The following is an 18971-nucleotide window of genomic DNA, read 5'->3' as shown; positions in this document are numbered from 1 at the left end:
AGTTGACCACTATTTTGACTTGAATATAAGCTTGGAATTGTCATAGCCTATGGACAATTCAGTTTACAAGTCAAAGTGGTGCTCCACTTATTGAAAAGCATTAGACTTTAAATTTGATTTGTGAGGATTATTTTAATTTTAAAATGTGATGAAATGTCATTAGACTAATATAACAATCTGCTTGGTTTTTATGCTAGTCACAGGCAAAAGCAATACAGTACGCCATTTGTGTAATAGAAGCATTTTCATTGCGGAAAAAAAACCTTTCTGATATTAAATATTTTTAATTGCCATTTGTTTTCCTTTCCCACCCACTGGCCAACCGCTAACCAGAGTTTGCATATATGCCACTTGTGGAATCTCTCGAGCAATATTCTCCATTCTTGCATCATGTGCGTCGCGTCAGGACGCGGTCAGCGGCGTAACTACTAGTGCGCATGTTTCCGGCAACGCGATTGGCTCCCACCCCCCTGATATAATCCCCCCACGGCGGCTCCCGCCTTCGCTGTTGAGTGTGCGTCCGAGCCACGCTGTCGTTGAGCACACACGCGGACCGAGCTTCCCACGCTGCTGCGTCCTGAGAGTTGGGGAAAAAAAAGATGGAGAAAAAGAACGAAATCAACGGTCACGCCATGGTCGGCTCTTCCGAGCGGTTGCGAGAAAAAGGAGCCCCGAAAAGCGTGTACGAGAAGCTGAGGGGGTTTCTTAGCCGGAACCTCCTGGTGATCATGACGGTCTCCGGCGTGGTGGTGGGTGTCGGGCTCGGAATGGGGGTCCGCAACATGAGCCTGACCAAAGCGCAAATGACATACTTCGCCTTCCCGGGTGAGATGCTCCTCCGGATGCTGAAGATGATCATTCTGCCGCTGGTCGTGTGCAGCCTCGTCTCCGGCGCAGCCAGCCTGGACACGCGCTCCCTGGGCAAGCTGGGGGGCATCGCGGTCGCTTACTTCCTGGCGACCACCCTCATCGCTTCCGGGATCGGCGTGTCGTTGGCGTTTATCATCAAACCCGGCGTGGGCGCGGGCGCCCTCAACACCAACAGCCTGGGTCTGGAGCGCGTCAGCAACAATAAGGAGACCACCGACTCATTTCTGGACTTGGCCAGGTATCGTACTTGAGCGAAAGTCTTTGTGGTTCTCGCACCGTTCTCATTGCATTGTAATTAAATTTGTGACTGTCCCAGTATGGATACTTCATGCTTGGCTTGAGACATATAATGAGATAAACTATTCAGCACCATAGATGAGATTGCTATCAATTTTGAAATGCATAAACGGTTTTGTGGTGGAGTACAATATTGCTACCACACTTTGGCGCAAATCTGGCACAATGTGGACTATGTAAATCTGTGGAGGGGTGGGCTAGATTATTTTTGGGGTTTTTAGCAGACTAGTGCAAGCGAGTTTTAAAGGGTAGCCTATAATGCGGGCAAGAACACAACCGACTAGCTTCACGGCCAAAGGAAGCGGCAAAGCTAAATTTTCATCTATATTCAGTAGGGGTGGGAATCTTTGAACGATTCGATTCCGATTTTTGGGTCTGCGATTCGATTCAGAATCGATTTTCGATTAAGAATGCTTTTTGATTCAAAATGATTTGATTGACAATGATTTTTGCTTCAATCTATAGATGTGCAAGGAATATTAATGGTCTACTCCAGTCAGACTCGCTAATGCTAATTAGCGCGCTACTCGCGGCACTTTTATCACTCAAAAGAACGGCTCCACGCTGAACCCCCCCCCCCAACTTTTATTGGAATAACTTCATCGTAAATTTTTCCTTCTACTCTCTAATGTGGCTACAACTTAACTCTTTGACTGCCAGACGTTTTCAGAAAAGGGATGCCGTGGATGCAAGCCGATTTAAGCATTTTGACTGATCTTTTGACTGATCTTTCAAGGTCCACAGAAAATTATGTGTTTGGACTATGGAAAAAAAAGTTTCATTCTACCTTATTCCGTTTTTGAGTAATCAAAAATAGAAAATGGTTAGTTTCACCTCTGTTTTGAAACAAACGTCTTTTAACGTCTTTGGCACTCCTCCATAGGATTTTACTAAACGTTATTTAAAGTTTTTGGCAGTCAAAGAGTTAACAGTGTATTAGACCGCGTGGAACCACACTGCCCCTCAGTGGCCAAACCGGGTACAACATGAACAGCCCTCCAAATAAAGGCGCACACAGACAAAGGCAAGACAGTTTAAAATAACTTAAATAAAATCGATTTTGGGACTTTTAAAATCGATTCTGAATCGTACTAAATGAGAATCGATTTTTTTTTGGGGGGGGGGGGGCACACCCCTAATAGCAGTTTTGATTACCCGGCAAAATGAAAAAAAAACAAAAACTTGTCTGCACACAAAATTGTTTCCCTCACTTATTAACATACACAGTGTAAGTTACTGAAAAGAAGGGAAAAAACTCATCACGTTACTATGCCATCCAAACAATGTGCTCCAATTTCTCTGCTATACTTTGTTCATATTGTTAAAAAAAACAAGCTAAATTACTATACCAACAGAAACATTTGAGGGTTTTTTTCCAGATTAGAAAAATATTTTTTGACTACCCCAAGAGGGCATTTTTTAAAGGAATACATGACTCATTTAACAATTTCCAACAGCAAAAAGTTAATATCTCGTCTAGAATTAATTTGATAACATTATCATTTTCATGTACAATTAATACCTTTTAAAACACATTTTTCCACCTTATGTCAACTGAAAATGACATCACAGGTGCTCAGGAAACAGATAGTGACCAATCATGAGCAACAGATGAGCAAGTCATTAACTGTTTCCTTAGCACCTGTGATGTCATCATCAGTCGACGGCAAGTGGTAAAATTTGTTTTTTAAAAAATTGTTGTTTTTTTAAAGGCATTAATCGTACATCAAAAATTACAAAGTTATCACATTAATTATAGATTATAAATACGGTTCTTGGCGTACCCGTACAATCTATTAAAGTAGTACTTGTACTTCCGAGCAGCGATGTCAGCATATGGTGATTTTATCTAAACTGTGTCGAAGGTTCGAGTGCACAGTGACTCATATGGAGAGCAGGTCAGCGCAGCCTGCTTTGCTTTGATCATATTTGACAAAACCACACGCCAGGTGCAGGAGACACGGCTTTGTCAATAGGGGAACCTCACTTGAGTGTAAACCACGAGTCACCAACCAGGTAGCCCCCAAAGGCTACATGAGTAGCAAAAAATTGCTCAGCAGCAATGCTGTATAAGTGATCATTTAATAATGCAAACACTGGCAGACATATTGGTATTTATCTGTTTCCTAATAATGGTGAGAAACCATTCACAATTCACATGCATCATGTTATTAACATCATTTGTTATTTCAGAACAATTTCAACAGAAACAAAATATATCAAACCAAGAAAACAGTGAAACTGAAAATGTAAACATTTAAATGACATCAACCTGTGGGTGACGCTTCTATCAGAACTTTTAACCATAGACAAAACAAGGAGAACTATTTCCCATGAGTATCCTCGAACCTGAATCTGACTGAACATTCCCACAAGGTACAAGCGGGAAAGGAAGCAGAGATAATAATAATAATATTTTATTTTGATAAGAGCAGCATGCTGTTGAATCTCAATTCTAGCCTTCCTTTAGTTTCTTGAGATTTACTTAAAATTTTGCAAAGATTGCACTCAATATGAGTGAAATTATTACTTTTTTTCTTTCTTTCTTGGCCTCCCGAGTTCATTTTTGCCTCCTGTTTTTGCTGAATTTTTAAGATGCTACTTTTCTTGTGTAGTTCTTTTTAAAATTTTTCCCTTTTTCAGATCCACGTTGACTACTCAATAAATATTTTATTATTATTATTTTTTTTACCTGTGAATCGTGCATTCAGTCCTTTTTTTTGTTGCATCCTTTTCAAACTATATCACATAATTTGTAGATGTACCGGTAATAAATATTTAATAATTGCATACACAATAATTGGTACGGAAGCGTATTGCATTCACTTGAAAAAAAAAAAAGTCCTGTTTTTTTAAATAATTTTTTTTCCTCTGTTTTTCTGAATATTTTTTTTTCTGTTCTTTTAAATAAATTTTTTTCCTCTGTTTTTCTGAATATTTTTTTTTTCTGTTTTTTTAAATAATTTTTTTTCCTCTGTTTTTCTGAATAATTTTTTTTCTGTTTTTCGGAGTAATTTTCCGTATAGAAAAACAGGCTGAAAAAAAATTTATTCAGAAAAACAGGGGGAAAAAAATATTTAAAAAAAAAACAGGAAAAAAAATTTCCGAAAAACAGAGGAAAAAAAATTATTTAAAAAAACAGAAAAAAAATTATTCCGAAAAACAGAGGGAAAAAAAATATTTAAAAAAAACAGAAAAAAAATTATTCCGAAAAACAGAGGAAAAAAAAATATTTAAAAAAACAGGACTTTTTTTTTTTTCAAGTGAATGCAATACGCTTCCGTATATTGGAGCTGGTCGTATTTTTTAATTAAAATAAATTGATGCGGCACCCGCCACATAAATGCACAATCTTTCCATTAAAGAAAGACATGCCTACAATGCACACTGAAATACCTACAGTAAATAAATAAATAAAATATATTTAACTTAAAATTGTGTTCCTGAATATTCAACTATTTTGTTTTTAGCAATTCTTGGGTATTTTTAGCTGTGTGTTTAAAGACATTTTTCTGTTAGAAGAGCCAAACCTGAGCTTGAGACCAAGGTTTTGACACAGAATGCCTCGATAGTCCAAGTCTAATCAGCCACTTTTCTAGTCAGCACTTAAACGTGCAACCTCTTGCTTTAATGAAACGTGATTCTGTGCTACACTAAGCTAATCATCTTGTAGCGCAACAGTGTGTAAGTCCTCCACCAGCGTTATTGTTTTATTGCCAACAGGGGACCTCATGTTACAAAGTAGCAGTATTGTTATTTATTTAAAAATACACGGTGAAACGAAATGTGCTAAATATGTGTATATATATATGTGTGTATATATATATTTTAAAATAAATACAAGTTGAAATGGCCAATAAGAGTTAGCAGTTAGTCCTCAAAAAGCCCAAATATCACGTTTTATGTGAATGTTGATTATACTCATATAATGTTAACGTGATGGCTTAAGGGTTGGGGTGGGGGGGTGACTAAGTTGGATAGTCGACACAAAACTTTTGCACCAAAGTTTCTTGATGAAATCCACACAGAAATTTCCAGTAGACGCATGTGCAGTGTATTCTACTCCTCACGATCGTTTCATAGTCTATTAGCACCTTCGTCAGGTGGAAATTTGATACTGCAGTCAATCAATAAATTATTATTATTATTACCAGGGTGTTATTTTTTTTAAATAATAATCATTATTATTGCAGTCGTAACGGAAAAAACGTCACCAAAAGCAGCTGTTTACCGATATCATTATCTGCCCTTTTTTTTTTTTTTTAGTTTGGGCATCAGACGACTTTATTAGTTGATGGAATAATTAATAGGATAAGCTATTCTAAAAATATTAGCTCTAGTAGCCTATATATGTCATTTCAATGACTTCTGATGATTTAGTTACCAATATAATGTTTTCCTTATTATAACATAAACCATATCCACCCAAGTATCATCTTAAACAATTTTTTTTAAATTAATGGATGGATGGGCATCTCAACACAATTTGTCCTAAAAGGAAATAATTCCACAAACACGTTCCAAATTTGATAGACTACATTCAAGTAATGGGGAATGAGCGTTTACATTCTCATGTGTTTTAGCTGCAAGCCACCCGCTTAAGCAAAACAACAAAAATGTATTTTCCGTGCCTCCTAAATGACTACAGCATGGCCCGGTTCTGTTATTAATTAAGGAACCATGACATAATCTTGTGTAACAACTTTGAAAACAGGCTAAGGGATGGAACATTTGGTGCTCTTGTTCTGTGGGAAAAATCATTGCACCTACCCAATAAATGTGGGAAAAACTTGTGCTTCTTTGCTTAATGTAGTGTGACCTCCGGGGATAAAGTTACCCCACGCACACACTAATACGTGGAAAGGTCCCATAGCTTCCAGTAATCCTGTGTGTGCTTTACTGATAACAATGAAAATAGACTCAGTGTGGTGTCTGGGAGGGAGGCCAGAGTAACGCTGGACTAGAAAAACGAGATGGAAAAAGCCAAAGTGAATCATTTTAGGATTTGTGGGCCGTGAGCCAACTGCATTGAAATACATCAGGTAGCCCCAGTGAAGTCACTTGTATTAAATACCTGTACGAGTAAAGGGTACAAGCATGCAGATTTACAACAAAGTGTGGCGTGAGAAAAAAGTACGCTTTTTCTGTTTGAGGCAAATCGGTTTGGAAAGCATCAACTGTTGTAAACGTTTGTGGGCCTCACACACCAATAGTTTCTCGGATCACACATTGTCATTATTCCCGGCCGGGGATTGAACCTATGACCTCCCAGTCTCAGGGCAGACACTCTACCACTAGGCTACTGAGCTGGTCTTGCCTGGAGCTAGCTAAGCAGTCAAGTAGTATATTCCATTAGTCATGATCTGTTTTTGTTGATTTGGTCAGGAGGTCGGCCTTATGGGGGGGCCACACATAAAGCGAGGGAGGCCACAGGGCTTCTGCCGCCGGAGCAGGTTCGGGTGCTGGCCACGGGATGTGTGCCGCTGGTGCAGGGTTGAGTGGCGATCACACGACGTGCGCCGCCGGAGCCATGTGGGCTGACGTCCGCAGGATGTGCGCCGCCGGAAGAGGGTCGAGTGACGGCCGCAGGACACGCGCAGCTGGAGCAGAGTTGGGTGACGGCCGCAGGACGTGCGCCGCCGGAGCCATGTGGGGTGACGGCCGCAGGATGTGCGCCGCCGGAAGAGGGTCGAGTGATGGCTGCAGGACACGCGCCGCTGGAGCAGGGTTGGGTGACGGCTGCAGGACGTGCGCCGCCGGAGCCACGTGGGGTGACGGCCGCAGGATATGCGGCGCCGGAAGAGGGTCGAGTGACGGCCGCAGGACGTGCGCCGCCGGAGCCATGTGGGGTGACGGCCACAGGTTGTGCGCCGCCGGAAGAGGGTCGAGTGACGGCCGCAGGACACGCGCAGCTGGAGCAGAGTTGGGTGACGGCCGCAGGACGTGCGCCGCCGGAGCCATGTGGGGTGACGGCCGCAGGATGTGCGCCGCCGGAAGAGGGTCGGGTGATGGCCGCAGGACACGCGCCGCTGGAGCAGGGTTGGGTGACGGCCGCAGGATGTGCGCCGCCGGAGCACGGTTGGCCACAGGACGTGCGTCGACCTTACTCTGGCGGCGCAAGCACAGGATTGCTGACCTCTTGACATCAATCACAAAAACACAGATCATGAAACCATTTTGACATTTATTATTATATACAATAATTAACCATCAATTTCCAATCTGTTATTATTGGTATAACTAAAACAAACGTTCAAAACAACATTTTGTATTTGTTTTCTGATAAGAGTGTGTAAATGATGACCAAACAGACAGACGAACACGATGCTGCTGTTATTCCCCCTCCCCACTTTTGTTTGAAGAAGTTACTTTCTGCTTTTAAATCATTAAAATTGAACAGTTCCACCTACCAAAAAAAAAAAAATCACATATGTCACAGTTGTGTCATGATACGTCATCCTCCGTAAACCAGGAAGTGACCGGCATCTGAAAACTATTTAACACATTCACTGCCAAAGACGGCTATAGACGTCAAAGATGAATTTTTACCAGGCTGACAGTGGATGAGTTAATGTAAGACTCTGATGAATTCCATTTTAGTTTGTTTAAACTGCCCAAGTCCTTTCATGCTGTGCACACGTTGCTAATGCTTAATCTCAGGTAATATTGAGGTGAGCTTTTTGTTCAAAATGACAATCTTTTGTTAAATAACAAGCTCAATTAATGTGTAAACCTCTTAGCAACACATTATCTTTGTGGACTTTTGGGGAAAAATTTCTTTGTCAGGGAATATGAGGAGAAGTGGACCTGCTGAACTATCCCTGAAAAAGAGCCAATATGTAAAGAGTGTGTGATGGCAAACTTTCAATGTGCAGTTTGGATTAGGTAAAATGATTAGATTTTAATATTGAGAGTTCGTTGCGTTGCATAGAAGCTGACATTTTTTTCGTCGTCTAATTTCTTCTCTGTCATTTACAGGAACTTATTCCCGTCAAACCTAGTGGCTGCCGCGTTCCGCTCTGTGAGTGCCTCGCTTCATCCACTTCTTACTAGCACCTGTGTCACGTGTAGATTATCCAGCAGAATTTATTCCTCCAACACCGCCGATGCCACTCCATGTTCATTTACAGCCGCTGTAAATCCTTACTGGTGTGCTCGATCTCATGATGCCTCTTAATGAGGACTCTTTGGCTTGTCTCCACCGGCCGTTTCCATGGCGAAATCATTCCATTCAAACCAGCCTAGCAACCCACCTCGCTTCGTTGCGTTTGAACGTGGCCCACTTCCTAGGATTATTATGTCTGCTTTATCAGACCATAAAATAGGAATCAGCTATGGGTCTGTATTTGGGCTAAAGGGGTGCGAAATTGAGACGCCCGCCTACCAACGGACCACATACATGCATAGCAGCGGACAAAGTTCCAAGAACAAACTTGCCAAAACTGGGGAAGTGAATCATAAACGTGGCTCCTTGCATGGAGAGAAGAATGAGTTACAAAGTGCAGGCAGTTCATTGAGTGCATTTCCCTCCACACTGTTCACATCTCCATGCACATCCAATTGTGGGTTAAACCAAGGAAGTGGAAAGGTGCAAAAATAACATGCAGCTACAGCTTTAAGAAAACCTTTCACAGGTTATTCAAAAGCCATTTGATTGATCTTAGCCATACCGGCGCAAGAGTCTTTGGCCTTTAACTCATTCACTGCCATTGACGGCTATAGACGTCAAAAGTTCATTTGAACTATTTCTATTCGTTTAACATTTTTTTCTACTTTTGTTAACAAGAGTATGAAAACCTATATTTTTTTATTGTACATTTAGAACAGATATACAATTTGTGATTAATTGTGAGTTAATTAGTGAAGTCATGCGATTCATTACGATTACAATTTTTCATTTTTCATAATCTTTAAATCGCGTCAGGCGATTAAAATTTTTAATTAATCACACATTTGATATCTGTATTTCTAAAAAAAATTTATAGGTTTTCATGCTCTTGTTAACAAAAATGGAAAAAAATGTTAAGCTAATAGAAATAGTTCAAATTAATTTTTGACGTTTATAGCCGTCAATGGCAGTGAATGAGTTAAAATGTGTATATATAAAAAAAAAGTGTATTATCATTGCATTTTTTTACTCTACAAATAAAAATATAAATGATCATTTTCATGTTTGGTATAGTTAGTGTGAGCATTAAGCACTGGCCACGTAACAATTCTAGCGTGTCTTGTCCACCAATATAATACATTGACAAAGTACATACCAACAACTTTTTAAAGCTGTTTTTCCACAGAGAGTAAAAAACACGCCATTTTGTTCCCTGTAACCAGTAATTCAAACTTCATCAGAATGATTGAATCTTACGCTTGAATCAAAAATCAAAAACAGTTTTGGCAAATAGAATTTGGATGTTAACAAGAGAAACTACATTTATCATTCCCCTCCTTGGTTAATGCAAGTTATCGGAGCCGTTAAGTAGCCATGTTAATGACCACTCATTTCTTTACTGGAATAATTAACCAAAAAAATGAATTAATGACATTATATATGCATATATTCTTCTTTGTGACACAGTATGCCACCGACTACAAGATGGTTGCTTCAGGCAATGACACCAATGGGACCACCCTCTATGAAAAGGTATCAATATCCATAACTGCCACACTCTGCACACATTTATAGACATTTGCAAGAAGATTAAAAACTGAATACATCAAGCACTTTGTGTGGGTATTTACATGTATATGGTTGACAATGTGGACATACAAAAGTGACTAAGTCTAAGGCAGGGATGGGCAAACCCCGAGTCCTGTAGGTTGTGGATATTTCCCTTGTCCAACACAGCTGATATATGATCAGCTCATCAGCAAGCTCTGCATGAGCCTGTTAATGATCCTGTTGATTGGAATCAGCTTGTGTTGGAAGAGGGGAACCTCCAAAACGCGCAGGACACCGGCCCTCAAGGACCGAGTTTGCCCACTCCTGGTCTAAGGGCTCAATTTTCGTAGGCGTAGAACTGGCGTATCTTGATTTTCGTGCCAGGTCAAGTCTAATTCGCCGTGTTTGGGAATTTGGCAGACGGTGTGTGTCATGATGGGAATTTCCGTGGGCCGAGGGCGTTTTCTTTTTACATGCCCACTAACAATTTGGTGATAGAAAGTAGACCAGATCTGAGAGCAGCTAAAAGCAGGTCTAAGTTGTGGCACAGGTGCTGCGATGTCATTTTAGTGGATTAAATCGAAGTGCAGGTCAGATTCTGCGCAGAGCGCTGCTGATATGTGTCGTGGATGTCATCGTATTTCATTCATAAATATGACAAAAGCGTGCACACTGAATCCTTGTACACAGCAAATCGGTGTCAAATTTCCAATGTTCGTTCAAATATGTAGTTGGCTGTTAAAGATAAAAAGTTACACTGTCAGAGTAAATTTCCTTGTGTGTTGAGGCGAATGTTGGGTGTACCCTGAATAGCACTACATTGAATGTTAAATCGACCACACCCTCATTTCCGGTGAAACTTTCCAATTTTCCAGTGCGCTGTCAACATTTCAATGGCGACACATTATTCTATCATATTACACATTATTATATCCTAATTCTGGTTACTTAATTCTGTCTGTTAGCGAGAGCCACTACATCGTGATAACTTACATTGATGTTTCTGTATTTGGCAATTTATTATTATATTATATTATTAGTATGGGATTTTTTTTTAATGGGCTATAGGTGAACTGATGAATACACACACGCACACACGCACGCACGCACATGCACATGCTCACCCACATACAAAAAAAAAAAAAATATATATATATATATATATATATATATATATATATATATATATATATATATATATATATATATATATATATATATATATATATATGTGTGTATATGTATATATATTTAAAAAAAAACTTTTTTTTTTAAATTTTTTTTTTTTTTAAAAGGAGAGCAATGATGATGTCAAATCGAATGAACAATACTGAGCTAAAAAAAAATAAAAATTAAAAAATCAATGGCGACACATTTGGTTGTTGTTGTTGGGATGGCATGGCTCAGTGGTAGAGCGGTTTTCATAAAACCCTGAGAGCGTGTGTTTGATCCCAGGCCAGTGTGATTATGTCAAAGTATCCTTGAGCAAGATACTGAATCCCCAGTTGCTCCTGATACCGTGTCATCAGAAGTCAAAATTTAAAGCACTTTGAGAGCCTTGTAAGAAGGAAAAACGCTATAGAAGTGAAGTAACATTTGTAAAGTGTAGTTGGAGTTAAATTTGTTACACTGACACTAGTGCACTACACTCAAGTGTTTGAACACCAGCGTTAAGTATAGTTTGGCAGAATTAAATGTTTAATCCTGACACTAGTGTAGAGTACTTTCAACACTACTAAATTTTTAACATTATACAGTGTTGGAATAACACTGATGAAAAAAGTAACACTTTGAAAAGTGTAAGCTTGACACTCATTGGCGTGGACACATATAAATACTTTTCTAGTGTTGGATTTTACACTCTCAGTGTTAACACTGCTGATTTTGCTGTGTAGAAATAAATGAATAGAATGGAGAGATGCAAACCCACAATTTATGAATAAACACTGTCAATGAATGACTTTAACATTCGGTGAATAACAACCTTCAAAAAGAAGTGTGGCACTATATGTTTCCCCAGTGCTTGTGTGGGTTTTCCCGTATATTACGTCAATTGAAGTCCAAGTCTACGCGTCCTGCAAGTGACTGGCGACCAATCCAGGCCGTGCCCCCTTCCAATGAGGTCAAAGAGTCTCGAAAAAGTGAATGAGGATGGAGGCCAACAACTTTGTTTGCTTGTCACATTGTGCATCCGCCTGGCCAGTCACGCGATCTATGTAAACATCTTCCTTCTTTCACACACACAGAGACACAGAGACACACGCACACATCAACACACTGTGGGGTTCTCATTCATCGAATGCGTTGGTCCATGGTATTTGCCTGTCATGGGTCATGTTTGGATGAAACCGGTGAGGCTGTGGGATCCCTCAGGACAATGGGTGCAGACAGAACCCAGGATTTGTCCCTGTCATTTTTTTTTTTTGTGTTAACCATTATCCAGCTCACTGAAGACCATCTAAAGTCCTCATTTAGAAAATGAATCAAACCCTAGCATGCAATCTGAACATTATTATTATATATTTTTTCCCATAGTTTATTACCACATAAGAGATCCAAGTACAATAGCTGTTGTTAACGGTAAAACTTCAAAACAATAAAGCATAATGACTTTCTTCTTTGCCTTTATTGTTTCGCAACTTTGGTGATTGGACTAGGGTGGCAATAGAATGCAATCCATCCATTCTCTATTTTTAGTGTACACTAAGGGAACCAATTCACAGTATTTAGCGGAACCAATTCACAGTATTTAGCGGCCTAACAGATTTTAGGATAAATCACCTACTATTTTAACCCTGGAGAACCCAAGAACCCTTTTTTTCTTTGGAAAATTATGAATTATACATTAAATGACTGCTATAAATTCACTGAACACCAAAAATATATGTTTTTTTCAATTTTAACCCTTTATTCCCTAATTTAGGATTAGGGCGAAATTTGACACTTTTGGGATTTAGTGGTATCATTTCGAAAAATCTGAATAACAAAAACTGTCAGTAAACTATTTAGAATTGAAGAAAACAATCAATCAAATACACAGCTACATTGAACAATATAATTTTTTTGTTTTATTTGTTGCATTTTAGAACGGGATTTTGAACACACTTTGGCAAACGGAAAAATGGAAAATGGAAACAAGAACACAGCGACAAAATCACTGCTGGAAAAAAAATAAAGGTCTTTGTTATTTGAGTAGCAGAATTTATAGGGGCCAAATTTGACCCCATGGGTTGTCTTAACTTTCTATAACCACTACTGTAATTGCAATTCAGAATTACATCTTACATCCCCCTAATCTTTCAAATCATATCATTTTAGGTTCCCTTTGGGGCAGAAAATGATGGAATGAACATCCTGGGTCTGGTGTTATTCGCTATGGTGTTCGGTGTGGCACTGCGGAAGCTAGGAGAGGAGGGGGAGGAGCTTATCCGGTTCTTCAACGCGTTCAATGAGGCAACCATGGTGCTGGTATCCTGGATCATGTGGTGAGTGCTTAGAAATGACTCTTTTAAAGTGGTGTTTTTTTTTTTGTGTGTTACATTAACTCATTCACTGCCATCAACGGTTATTGACGTCAACAATTCATTTGAACTATTTCTATTAGTTTAATTTTTTTTCCACTTTTGTTAACAAAAGTATGAAAACCTATAATTTTTTTTATTGTACATTTAGAACAGATACAAAATGTATGATTAATCGTGAGTTAACTATTGAAGTCAATGGCAGTGAATGAGTTAATCGCTTGACTTCAATAGTTAACTCATTATTAATCACAAATTTTATATCTGTTCTTAATGTACAATATTTGTTTCTAGGATTTCATACTCTTGTTAATAAAAGTGGAAAAATGTTAAACAAATTTTTGACGTCTATAGCCGTCAATGGCAGTGAATGAGTTAAAATCAAAGAACACTATATATAGGATATTTTCAGAACCAGAACCCTGTCTTTCCAATCCTCAGGTATATCCCGTTTGGCATTGTGTTCCTGGTGGGCAGTAAGATTGTAGAGATGGATGATGTGGTTTTACTGGTGACGAGTTTGGGAAAATACATATTTGCTTCCATCCTGGGGCACATTATCCACGGCGGCATCGTCCTGCCGCTCATCTATTTCGGCTTCACGCGCAAGAACCCCTTCAGTTTTCTGTCGGGCCTCATTACGCCCTTCACAACCGCCTTCGCCACCTGCTCCAGGTAAAACTATCCTGTTGTGCTAAAATTCTGACCCAGGAGATCCACCCTTACAAATGATACACATTTTATTGATAATATTTTTGCTGTCAAAATCTTTCCCAGCTCAGCGACTCTCCCCTCCATGATAAAGTGTGTGGAGGAGAACAACGGTGTGGACAAGCGCATCAGCCGCTTCATTCTCCCCATTGGTGCCACAGTGAATATGGACGGAGCGGCCATTTTCCAGTGCATAGCTGCCGTCTTCATCGCTCAGCTGAATAACACTGAGCTTAACGCCGGACAGATCTTTACTATCTTGTGAGTGCACTGTACCGACTATATTGTCTCCTCCTAAAGGAATTACAAATAGTCGGATTTTGTGATACATGCGAACATTTCATTATTATTATTATTTTTTTTTTTTTTTTCTCCTTTCATTATAGGGTGACGGCCACCGCCTCCAGCGTGGGGGCTGCAGGGATCCCAGCTGGGGGCATCATCACCATTGCCATTATCCTGGAGGCCATCGGGCTACCGACCAATGAGCTGTCTCTTATGCTGGCTGTTGACTGGATTGTGTGAGTACATTTGGAGATGGTGGATAAAATAAGAGTGTCATGATGGAAAGTGCGTGGATGAGGGATGGTGGACTCAAATGCAGGGAAATCGGAATCAAGTGCAATGCGCGGTATTTTTATTAACCATATGGAGAAAGGTGAGCAGACAATAATGACTTGGACAGGACGTGACCGGACTGGTCGCCATGCCTGGACGGGATGTGAGTAGACTGGTTGCCATGCCTGGACGGTACGCGAGTAGACTGGTGGCCATGACTGGCTGGGAAGCGAGTATACTGGTCGCCATTGACTGAACTGGATGTGAGTAGACTGGTCGCCATGACTGGAACGAGCGTGACGTGACAGGACCTGACTTGCCGTGGAGTGGCTATGGCTTCTTGGCTGTGACGAAGACGACTTGGCTGTGACGAAGACGACTTGGCTGTGACAAAGACGACTTGGCTGTGGCGAGGACTTGACACACACATTTCCACACATAACATAGACAATGCGCCCAAACCGACTAGACAAACACAACAGACTACGTAAATACACCAACACTAATGAGACACACCCGGGCAAAGGGAAGACGCACACAGGTGGATGCGGTTAGACATCACGAGACAAGGTGAGCAGACAATAATGACTTGGTCGCCATGACTGGACGGGACGCGAGTAGACTGGTCGCCATGACTGGACGGGACACAAGCAGACTGGTCGCCATGACAGAACTGGACGTGAGTAGACTGGTCGCCATGACTGGACAGGTGACGCGACAGGACCCGATTTGCCTTGACTTGCCGTGGAGTGGCTATGGCTTCTTGGCTGTGACGAAGACGACTTGGCTGTGACTAAGACGACTTGGCTATGACGAAGACGACTTGGCTGTGACGAAGACGACTTGGCTGTGGCACACCTAAGGAAGGGAAGACACACACAGGTGGACGTGGTTGGACATAACGAGACAAGAGAAGAAACCAGGAACACAAGACAAAAAACATCAACCACAGACAAAAACAACAAGAACACCCATAAAAAACAAAAAGCCAACCGCAACAAAACCGAAAAAATGACAAAGAGCAATTTTGGCCATTTGTGTACATGACAGATTTTTGGAGACTTATACCTATAAAGGCTGAACAATGAAATATATGAGAGAAAATTCAGATTCTTTATAAATCGAGTATTTATTGGTCCTTTTGAAGAAAACTTTTTTTTTTTAAATCAACTTCCACATTATTTTTTTGATTTGTGTCATATTTGATACATCCGGTCACAATGCTTTAAATTCGTACATTTATAACTGCCAAAACATAGAGATTATTTAAAATTTATGAAACAGAGGATGAAACAAGCATATTTTTAAACAAATGTTGACACAAACTATAAGGCAGAAGGTTGTTACGTTAAAAGTAAATTTTGTTGCAACTGATATTTCTGTTAAAAAGTGTCTATGCTGCTTTTTTTCCCACACTGTGTGAACAAGAATTGTTTTGTCAAGATAAGGTCGAAGTCTGCATGGAAAACGAGCAGGTGTAAAACATATCCATTAGAAACAGCTGCAGGCCAGGAAATAAATATGTAACCTCACTTCACCTCAGTGTGAGGTAGCAGCAGGTTAAATATCAACTCTACGAAATGGATACTTTCATTGTGTCACCCATGTGGTGGGAATGGCTTTGAAAAAAACACTTGTTTTCAAAGATGATGTGTTTACTTTGTATCGTGTCTGCGCAGGGATCGCACGACCACCGTGGTCAATGTGGAAGGTGATGCTCTGGGTGCTGGAATCCTGCATCACATCAACCAGCAGGAGATGAAAAAGCGGCAGCGGCAGCAGCATCATGAGCTGGGAAAGGGAGGGGAGCTTTCTGAGGTGCGGGTGGAGACGGTGGCCAACATCCAAGCGCAGGAGGAGACCTCACCTCTTGTCATGCACAAAACCAAAGCCTCAGAAGCCGTACCGGAAGCCGTCGAGTCAGTCCTGTGAACTTGTGCAAGTTTTTTTTTTTTTAATTCATTGTCAAACCTGTTGACCTTTGTACACTGTTGATGTCGGTGCTGTTGGAACCCTCATCTGAGTCATTGACGAAGGTAAGGCCACTGCTTGGCACTTGCATGAGGAAAAACAAAGTGCCATTAGTCTGTGAGTAAACGCGTGGAACAGCTGATGTTCCCAAGGTACTAAATAGTTTTCACCATTATAATTCCTGACCGATTTACACTTAGTATTGGCAGATGTGTGACAATACGTATGTGTCTTTCAAACATTCCCATCAATGTGATACTTATTTCTTTGTTTGCCAAGTGCATTTCATTGTTTTCATAATTAGTCCAACAAAAAACCTCAAACAACAAGACAGCCATATGCCACACTGTACTTACACCAGGGTGCATGTTTGAGGCAGGTACTTTTTTTAACATAGAAAAAAAAAATCAAAACACATTCTATCTCACACTATAAGCGAGGAGGTTTTGTTGTTTGTGCTGTTCGCAAATGTTGACATTTGTTTGCCAACTCGTGTCAAACATTAACTAACCCTTGGCTGGAAAGAGTCTGGCCCAGTTTTCCACACTCACTAGTAACACTTAGTGTTACATTGGCCTATTTATGGAAGCTAAATATTGACACAGTAAATGAACAAACAAAAAATTGAATTATATTATCAATCATAGTTTTTCTTCATCAACATTTCATTGGCATCCAAAGGTGTTATTAAGGTTAATTTCTACATGCTAAAATGTATTTGTTACAAACTAAAAGCTGCTTGCCACGTCTTTGATTGGCACAAAACCGAAAACACATCTAAAAGAAATGCAATACTGTAAAAACAGTTGTCACACTTGGGTGGATTTTTTGTTCTGACGATGATGAATTTAAGATACAGTACTGTGAAAGAGTTGTGTATAAGTAATGTTTTTGAGGTACTGCAAGCACCTTGTTGGTTGAGCCCGTTCTCTTAAGACAAATAAAAAAATGTGGTACAAGAAGTATTTTATGGTCAATTTTAAAGTTTAAGAAATAATCTGTATTGCTTTTAAAGTAATAGTGTTTCAAAGCTAAATATATTATTATCAGATTGTGGAGTGTGTTGCGGTTGGACTTGCTCACTGCATTTTTTTTTTAAACATGCAAAATGGTACAGGCTCAACGTTATATGGTGCTTAACTTTTCGTATGATTTCTAACTTCCCGTAAAGTCATGCTGGTTTGTCTAAAAACATGAACCACTCCAGTGTCACTTTTATTTCTCACTTTGGCCAAAAGAGTTACCCCGCCTCTCATATTTTTTTAAATAGATTTTTTTTAAATCACTAATAGCAAATTAATTGCGGTCTAGACTGTCGACCCAGAATGATCACTGACTGCCCTCTGGTGGCGATCGGCGGGATTAATCACTAGTTGTCGGATCGTTTGCTGAGCTCCATCATCCACATGTGACAATGTTTCAATTTATTTGATCTGCATTGTCATTTATGGGCATTTTGTGATGAGGTCTGCCACAATCATCTACGTGTGTGAGCGAGGAATCTCATTTTGCTGCCATTTTGAAGATGCTCAATGTGACGGTGTTGAATCATGTTTAGTTAACAATAGTTTTTAAGCAGCGTGTGAATTAGTATGCTGTATAATGTATAACATCATTTTGACTTTACTATTCTATTTTAACCATTTTTTTCTTATGAAGTTTGAATTTTCTATCTTTTTAGCTGATGTGACACGCAAACTTACTACTGGTTATTATACTATTATCTACTTTTGGAAAATAAAATCCTGCGCTGGCGAACCTCTGCTGTTAGAACTTGTGAGTGTTAGTTCTTTGCCTGTACTACTACGTGTAGCTGTGCTTTTACATTTGATTCTGCTGTATGTCACCATTAAAAGTTACATTTTACTGTAATCCATTTGGGAGACCCAACTGGCTGTTTCTTTCATGTAATTAATATGCACACCTCTTGTCCTCATTATGGTCTTGGCTGAGTTTGAGGCCATTCCATCTGACTTTTGGGCAAAAAGTGGGAAACACACTATAATGGGCACCAGCCAATCGCAAGGAACAAGCAGCCATTCACACTAGGCTTCAATTAATCTAATCTAAATCGGTGTACTTCGGAGAAAACCAATGCATGGTACATATATTACAAACATTTCCATGCACCTGTGGACAATTTAGAGTCGTCACTTAAAAGTTATTTTTTGAGGGGGAATGGGGAGGACATACTCCACATATTAATGCAAGAAGAATTGAAGCCTGTTAAGCAGACCAGTGCACTGCAGATAATCCAATGATTTTCAGTGTTGTTGTTTAAAAAAAAAAAGCTATTTCTAATTATTGTAAGCATGTCTATTTAAAATCTGATTGTGAAATCAGTGTTGCACATCACAGCATATAAACTACCTTTCCCATATTGT

At 39.9% G+C, this 18971-nt stretch overlaps 2 protein-coding genes across 2 annotated transcripts; both read left to right on the top strand.

Annotated features, from left to right (window-relative positions):
- Window positions 1–518: 518 nt before the first annotated feature.
- slc1a4 (solute carrier family 1 member 4) lies at window positions 519–18463 on the top strand. Its single transcript, XM_077582738.1, has 8 exons — window positions 519–1108; window positions 8146–8188; window positions 9743–9808; window positions 13145–13311; window positions 13789–14022; window positions 14125–14319; window positions 14445–14579; window positions 16296–18463. The coding sequence occupies exons 1-8, from the start codon at window positions 600–602 to the stop codon at window positions 16546–16548; spliced, it is 1602 nt and encodes a 533-aa protein (XP_077438864.1). The 5' UTR covers window positions 519–599; the 3' UTR covers window positions 16549–18463.
- On the top strand, window positions 5146–8139 carry LOC144061861 (uncharacterized). The gene has a single exon (XM_077582746.1). It carries the CDS (start codon window positions 6641–6643, stop codon window positions 7346–7348), a length of 708 nt encoding a protein of 235 aa, XP_077438872.1. The 5' UTR covers window positions 5146–6640; the 3' UTR covers window positions 7349–8139.
- Window positions 18464–18971: the final 508 nt, after the last annotated feature.

Source organism: Vanacampus margaritifer, chromosome 12 (assembly GCF_051991255.1).
Source record: "Vanacampus margaritifer isolate UIUO_Vmar chromosome 12, RoL_Vmar_1.0, whole genome shotgun sequence".
Classification (NCBI taxonomy): Eukaryota; Metazoa; Chordata; class Actinopteri; order Syngnathiformes; family Syngnathidae; genus Vanacampus; species Vanacampus margaritifer.
The sequence above is the reverse complement of the archived record's forward strand: the minus strand, read 5'-3'. Positions and strand labels throughout refer to the sequence as shown.

Bases quoted from the DNA above. Each gene is read 5' to 3' on its own strand.
- slc1a4 (XM_077582738.1), top strand. From the start codon at position 600: ATGGAGAAAAAGAACGAAATCAACGGTCACGCCATGGTCGGCTCTTCC. The intron at 1,109-8,145 runs GTATCGTACTTG...TGTCATTTACAG, and splicing joins TCATTTCTGGACTTGGCCAG to GAACTTATTCCCGTCAAACC. The intron at 14,320-14,444 runs GTGAGTGCACTG...CTTTCATTATAG, and splicing joins GGACAGATCTTTACTATCTT to GGTGACGGCCACCGCCTCCA.
- LOC144061861 (XM_077582746.1), top strand. From the start codon at position 6,641: ATGTGTGCCGCTGGTGCAGGGTTGAGTGGCGATCACACGACGTGCGCC.